Source organism: Sinocyclocheilus rhinocerous, unplaced genomic scaffold (genome assembly GCF_001515625.1).
Source record: "Sinocyclocheilus rhinocerous isolate Xijiao unplaced genomic scaffold, SAMN03320098_v1.1 scaffold495, whole genome shotgun sequence".
Taxonomy (NCBI): domain Eukaryota; kingdom Metazoa; phylum Chordata; class Actinopteri; order Cypriniformes; family Cyprinidae; genus Sinocyclocheilus; species Sinocyclocheilus rhinocerous.
This window is the reverse complement of record NW_015629560.1, coordinates 177724-185523: the sequence shown is the minus strand read 5'-3', so window position 1 is coordinate 185523 and position 7800 is coordinate 177724. Positions and strand designations below refer to the sequence as shown.

Genomic DNA, 7800 nt, shown 5'->3' with positions numbered 1-7800 from the left:
CGCATGCCAATGTGCATTGGCTCGTTTAGTTTACACTCGAAGTAGATTGGTCTCTCTAAGCGAGATCCCAATTTCGTCGGTCATCCGACGTGACGTCGAGAGTGACCGACTGAAAGGGAACAGTCCTTTTGTGGGCCTCTCTCAGCAGTTTTTATTTTTTATTTTTTTCACGCCAAAGAACATCTTTCCAGCAAGACGGATTTTCCTTTTAAAGCGTTATCAGAGTACATAATTTGTCATCTAGTCTGTGCTCCTAGGGAGCTTTGATTGTGCCTGTCTCTTGGCTAGCGGTTGGCGGCAGTGGGAGTCTGAGCTCTGTGTTGATATGTAAGGCAGTGTGTTAGGGGGGTGCTGGTGTGTGAGCCATGCTGCAAACCGACAGAAAAAGAGTCTCTCGCAAACATTCTCTCTCCTTTTCTCTCTTTCTCTGTCTCACTCCTGCTCCTCAGCTCAAATTAGTAGTTTAGGGAATAGATCTCTCTCACATAAAGAGCTTAGTCTTGTTCCAGCTGCTGCTTTCCCCCCATCTTGCCCTTACCCACAGGCCAAGGGCATCTCTAAGCACCGTATGTGTCTGGAAAATGATTTTAAAGTGGTGGTCGCCCATAAATGTTTGATTTTCTCTACACCTGAACACACACTATGCTACGCCACACCTAGTATATGCTGTGTGCTTATTTCACGTCTGCGATAATTAACAGCTTTATCCCACCCGTCAGAGCAATTATGTTTGTCACAATGCAAACACTTAATGAGATTTTCAGCACACACAGAGACACGGGTGCAGGACGTGGACAAACACCCTTCCTCGCACCCTGTATTTTTCTTTTGTTAGCGGCGCTCGCTGAGGCTAATTTGAACAAACCCCTAACGCTCAGTATTAACCTTCAGCGTGTAACTCCACCCATATTGTTTATGGTATAGACGTGAATGATACCTCAAATTGTGCAGCTTGTTGAAGAGAAGTGTGCTATTACTGTTCTAGCCAATCAAACATGTCACTCGCAAATGCATAGCAACACCCTAGCGTCACATATCTCACATTTTAAAAAAAATATATATTTTCTCCCTGCTTTTATTGATTTACTTGTTTAAGTACGTACATCAAACAAACATATTATGCATGGTCAAAAAAAGGCTTTCCAGTTAAAATATCAGAATATCCCTAAAGCAAGGTATTTATTTATTTGTTTATTTATTTTCAAGATGACTAAAGAAAGATAAAGAAAGATATTTTATTAAGAAAATAAAAAAATATGCACATATCTTTTTTTAAAGCACACACACACACACACACACACACATTTATTAATTTTTAAGAAAACATAAAACATAAACACCTAAAGCTGACACACACACACACACACACATGCACTGGCAATAAATAAATAAAAATCAATCAATTAATCAATCGATCAATCAATCAATCAGTTAATCAACCAATCAATCAATCAATAAATTCCAATAATAATATCTTAATGTCCCCAGAGCAAGGATTATTCATTCATTCATTCATTCATTCATTCTACATTGCAGAACAATTAATTTTTTAAGTAAACACATAAGACAACACACACTTCCCTCCACACACATGAAACACACCTAAAGCGCGCACACACACACACACACACACACAGACACACATTATGCACTGTAAATAGATACATACATACATACATCAATCAATCAATCAATCAATCAATCAATCAACCCAATAATAATATCTGAATATCCCCAAAGCAAGGAATATTTATTTATTTATTTACCAGAAAAAAAAATAATATTTTTAAACACATAAAACAACACACACTCTTCTCCACAGACATACAAAACACCTAAAGCAGATACACACACACACACACACACACACACACACATAGACAAACAGACAGGCATGCAGCACACATACTAAGCAAATCTGTTTGAAGTCTGGGGTAGAATAAAAAAGAAACCCTTCACACATGAAGAATTCATGCAGTAAGGGGCATGTGTGTGTGTGTGTGTGTGTGTGTGAGGGTGAGTGAGAGAGAGAGAGCGAATGAGTGTTCGCAAAGCTCTGATTCCTTTTCTGGCCATGGGGAGTGAAAAGGGGCTGGACCGTGTAAAGAAAGAGAGAGGGAGGAATCGTGCGCGTGTGTTTGAGTGCAGGGAAGCTGCCAGCACTCCTCCGGTAGCAAGAGACGAATCCCGACTGTTGGATTCCAGCCCCTCTACTCTGCGAGACGGATAAAAAGAGGGACAGATGACAAAAAGGACCAGGATGCCTGACACAAGAAATGGACTAACTGACACAGACTGGCCCAGGGAGAGAGAGAGTATTAAAGGCAGAGAGAAGTACTAGTGGTTTGGTGCTGGCTGGATGGTGCAAAGAGGAATTCAAACGTGAATGTGAAGAAGAAAAGTTCTGGATATAATTGTAATGACTTTAAACTTCCATCATCTGCAGATGTTTGTGCACTGAGAATGGGCAGTGGTTACCGGAGAAGCACTTGCAGTGACTTTTTAACTAGCTTGTTTTTAAATCACTCTTTTTTGATGGCAAAATGTGGGTATGGACACACAGACAGTACCATTTTTTTGCGTCCCGCCTGCCTCATTCTGGCTATGAGTTGTGAATACGTTAGATGATGGATTGGAAAGAAGTGTGAGTACTTTTTAAAGCTTTTTCTCTATGTGTGTGTGCGTGTGTGTGGGTGCAGTGGGTTTTGACCCATAGATGTCAGTTGCAACACACCCGTCTTAACGCCAGGAATTCTTTCTCCGTCCTCTGAGCTCACCTGCCAAACTCTACAAAGGCTGCTGTCTGATTGTTTATACATGCTTGGGATATGGATTGCTCCTTGACTGTGGAACATGTCAAAGCATGTTTGTTTAGCGTAGCGTGTGCGTGCTGCAATGAGTTTGAGCAGGTGGACAAGTAGAAAGTGCAAGCACATGGACATGTGCTTTATAGCCGCTCTCCATTCATGAACTGAGCTGTTTTTTTTTTCTTGAGGAGATGGAGAGAATGGGAGTGAGAGAGCATGAGTGCTTCAACAAGCAATTAATTTCAGCATTAGTGTACAGGTGTGCGTGCTGAGAATGCTTGAGCTGTTGTTGTGGATTCATGAATTGCTTTATTACTGTACAAGCATTTAATCTCAAACCTCCCCAACTTATCAGTTGCATTTTTGATTGAATATAGAAAATAATATTATTTCTGTTTATGCGTTATAAAAATATATTTTCAATGAAAAGTCCCTAAAGTAAATTTTTATACAAATTAATTAATTAATTTATTTAAAATAAATAAATAAATAAACAAACAAATAAATAATTATATTTATTTGTTATCGTTTTGAAACAGATTACTAGATCAATTTAAAGAAAACATTTTTTATTTTATTTTCTTTTCTTTTCTTTTATAGCTATTATTTCATAATATCTTCATAATATACTACTTCACATTTCTGGTCAAACTGATTATAAATGTCATCTTGTAGTATTCTACATTTTTTAAACATAAATACATTTATTTTCTTTTTTTTAAACTTTGCTATAAGAAATTCAGTTCAGTATTCTTTTTTTATTTCTAATATTTATAGTGATTTTTTTTTACATTCTTAAAGATAATTTTACAAGAGAAATATATGTATATAACATCACACACTTGATCACACACAAAAACTTGATTTGTCTGATTCACACACTCTCTCTCTCTCTGTCTATTGCTTTCTGTTTTTCTGTATTTCACTCATAATGCTTTCTGAATGCATCACTCACACATTTCTTCAATCCTCTTATTCCTCCTGGATGTTATAATTATTTCATCAGCCAGCGGTGTGTTCTCTGAGTGCGCTCTTGGGCTGACGCGGAGGGCCGAACGGAGCTAGAGAAAAGAGGGGTGGGGCGGAGAAAATGGAGGAAGAGAAAAGAGGAAGGGAGGGGTTGTCACTTCTAGATGTATGGAGTGATGCAGAGAGGGGTAGAGAAAAAAAAGTGTGTAGAATTGCCAGACATACTGGGGAACACACACATGAACGTCCAAAGGGCTGGTGCCTACACTTATGATCCGTGCTTGTGTGTCTCAGAAAAAAAAAGACAAGACAGACATTTATAGTCACAAGCACACTCCATAATGCCCAGCTTTTACTGACTCCCACTTGTTCTCCTCTGCTTTCCCATCTCCTGACTTTCATTTGATTTGATCTTATCACAGGTAATACAAACATTATTAACACACAATCATTCCATCATTTCTGAAATTCTAAATCCATCACTTTTGCATTCTAGGAATAATTGACAGCATCATTTTATGGGCAATCTCTATAAACAATGGTTTAACCATGTGACACTTGTGTCTTTGAAATTAATGTAATTAATAGTTGTAGTATAAATAAAATAAAAAATATATATATGTATTTATTTATTTACCAATAAAGTCATGTGGTGCAACATGCATAATGCAGAAACATTGCAGGGAAAAAAGCAGGTAATATCTATGTCAAGGTCAGTACGTCTTTTAAAAATAGAAAAATATTTAACATTAGTTCAGGTTATTTCAGGTTGTAAAATGTCATACATACCAAAAACATACTTATCTTTATAAATTAATAATTCATGATATTTTTAAACAAGTGCTTTTCTAACTTATTTTTTTCTTTAAAACAGTTTTAAAAATATTGTTTAAAGGGGTCATATGATGTGATTTAAAATTTTCCTTTCTCTTTGAAGTGTTACAAGCTCTTGGTGCATAAAGAAGGTCTGTAAAGTTGCAAAGACTAAAGTCTCAAATCCAAAGAGATATTCTTTATAAAAGTTAAGAGTCAACCACGCCTACCTAAAACGGCTCGTTCTAACACACCCCCACATGTCTACGTCACGATGTGGGAAGATTTGCATAACGCCGCCCAAATGTTCACGCAAAGAAAGAAGGCGTAACTTTTATTCTTGCTGTAGTATTGTTGTTGCCGCCGCCGCCATGTCGTGAAGACGCTGTGTGTTTCGTTGTGAAAGCGAAACTACTTTGGTGCCGCTTCGTCATGCCTGGAGCTGATCCGTGCTGATCGCTGAGGAAATACATCAACTTCGCGCTGTCGATCGCCGGATCGGCTTTCACCGTGGACGAAGCAGATTCCAAAACCGATGACTTTTGTAAAAATTGACGCGTTTCAGAAAGGCGGGGCGTAGAGGAGAAACAATAATGTACAGTGTGTGGAAAATAATGTGTTTTTTTAACCTTAAACCGCATAAACACATTTCATTACACCAAATACACAAAATATTGTTCTTTTTAGCAGCGTCTTATGACCCCTTTAAAATGTGTACCCTCACATGCATTAAAAATAAGGAACTTACCTTTTACTTGATAGTTACACCACATTTCATAAAGTCAATAAATGTGAACCTTTCCTAAAAAAGAGTGTAATTCACCAAGGTAACATTATGTAGTCACATATTACCTGATCTGTTATTCTACTCTTCTTTTAAAAAAAATGCTCTCCAAAATGTGTGTAAGGGATAAAAAAAGGAAGAGTGGCATGGCAATTACATTAGAGATCCAATGTGCTACTGTAATGTGTGCTCTTAGCATTTAAGTATTGTTCAGAGTGTAATTTTCAGTGTACTTCACTTTTGATTATTGCTGCATTTAGTGTGATCAGTCGGTCATGGTTAAAGACTGCTGCGGTCAGCTTTCTTTTAGTTAGTTCTCCACTGTTACACTTTAGCCCAAGAGAACAGCCTTAATGCGTCTCTTAATGTGAGCTAAGCCCCAAAACGTCACTTGATAGCCTTTGGTTTTTCTCTCTCTCACTCCCAATCTTTCAGTTTCCCTCACTTACACTCATTTGTTCCTCTCATGCTGTGATTTTACTCATAGGTTCATTCGATCACCAGAACAATTGTAAAGTTCAGTCTTATGATGTAGCTTGTTGGGAAGGTAGCTGTTACTTGGGTAAAGGTCTTGAACCTGCCATTATTACCACTTCATCTACTGTTTCTGGAGTCCAGTACTGACATCTCACATAGATTTTTAGATTAATTTCCAGACTGTAACTGGGTCACTGTAAAGCCAGACTTAGCAAATGGCTAATGTTAGGGCTAACTACAGGGCTGACCCCCATTAGACCCAGTTTTACATTTTTAGAGGACATTTTTCAAGGGTTTCTGAGCACAGTGTTCCTATTTAGTTGTGAAATAAAGAGGGGGAAGGCAGCCTGTGGAGAAAGAGCGAGTTGGTCTGTGTTTACTTTGGCAATGTGATAGGGGGCTTTTGACCTTTGAGGTCTGATTTTATAGCATTGAGTTTTAAATGTCAAGCTCTACCATTAAATCAATCAGGAAAAGACCAAAAATGAATTTCGGACATATACCCCTCTGTCTGAGTGAAAAAAGAATATTCTTGAAACATGTAGGGTTCCTTGGAAAATCACTTTTCGCTGTGGTGACAGAGGGATTTGGCTTGATTTTAATGGAACCCCCTTTGACAATGCAACTGGAATTGAGAGATTTCAGTCGACTGCTTCGATGAAACTTTGTTTTTAATGCTAAAAATACCTCATTCCACACCTTTGTAGCATATATTTTATTTTTTATAACTGAAGTCTCCAAAGAACACCAAAATGTTATTTTTCATGAGTGTTTTCCACCCTTTGCCCGACCCATTAGAATTGAACAAACTGTTGCTGCCACTGTATCTTTAAGACTTATATATGTAAATGACCTCTGTTATGATTGGATAACCTGAGTCATGAGTTCATCTAGGCGTGGATGATATACCGGTAGACATAATTAACTTGTAGAAATTTGTCAATCGGTAGAGATTTTATCATGGTTAGATTTTATCATGGTTACACACTCATGTGACGTTGCTGTGCTACGTGGTCAAGAAAACTTAACGTTTGCAAGCAAACAGCTGAGAAAGAAAACATGTGTAGCAGTATATTGGATCTGAGCAGCTCTTAAAGTAACAGCAGTCTAATATTCCTATTCAGGATAGTGTTAGTTTTCTGTGATATTGACACTGGTGACAACAATTATGAAATTTCTATGGTATCAAACATTTTGATATCATAAAGACCTTATTTACAACAGAAATAACTGTATTATGATATATATCGTTACCTTGATAAAAAATTACTCATATCGTGATATAGGATTTTGGTCATTTCAACCATCCCTAAGTTCATCAGGACTGGATTAGTTGCTGAATAGGTCTTTTTTTGTGTAAACACAGGTTATCGTGATTATGGTTCTGGTGTGAGTTGTATGACAATCTGTTTCTCAAAAAAAAAAAAAAAAGAGATCTTGCGTTCATTTGACTCAATATTATAAACTTTCAATCTGTGTTATATTTTTGTCTGTTGTCTCAGGGCTGCTCAGAAGCTGAATCTGTCATCCAAACGGAAGAAGCAACAGCCGCCACTGGTATACTCCCAGGAGCCCTCCATCTACCCCACTAACTTTAGTGCTGTCCTTCAGTTTTCACCTCCACCTGCTCCACCATGTCTGCTCAGGGCGGGGTCAAAGGCCAAGGAGAACCCTGGCATGGGCAAGGTCAGGCACCCACCGCACCACATCAGTGTACTATGACAAACGCTTTCTTCTTTTAACTTAAAACAACAGCAACGCAACTGAAATGTTCTCAAGTCCAGAAACATAGCAAGGAGATCTGTAAAATAATCCATGTGACATCGGTGGTTCATCCGCAGTTATACGAAGCTAAGAGAATACTTTTTGTGCGCAGAATAAAAAAAAATAACGACTTTATTCAACAAGTCGTCTCCTCCGCATCACCCTGGTGCCATTTTGGAGAATATC

The 7800-nt window shown here is 37.9% G+C and overlaps 1 protein-coding gene across 1 annotated transcript in view; it reads left to right on the top strand.

Annotated features, from left to right (window-relative positions):
- The window catches only part of kif26ab (kinesin family member 26Ab), a 105749-nt gene that overhangs the window by 72345 nt on the left and 25604 nt on the right, over positions 1 to 7800 (top strand). Inside the window, exon 5 of the mRNA XM_016551236.1 lies at positions 7353 to 7536. Within this exon, the coding sequence (XP_016406722.1) occupies positions 7353 to 7536 (184 nt within the window). The remainder of the gene's footprint in view (positions 1 to 7352; positions 7537 to 7800) is intronic.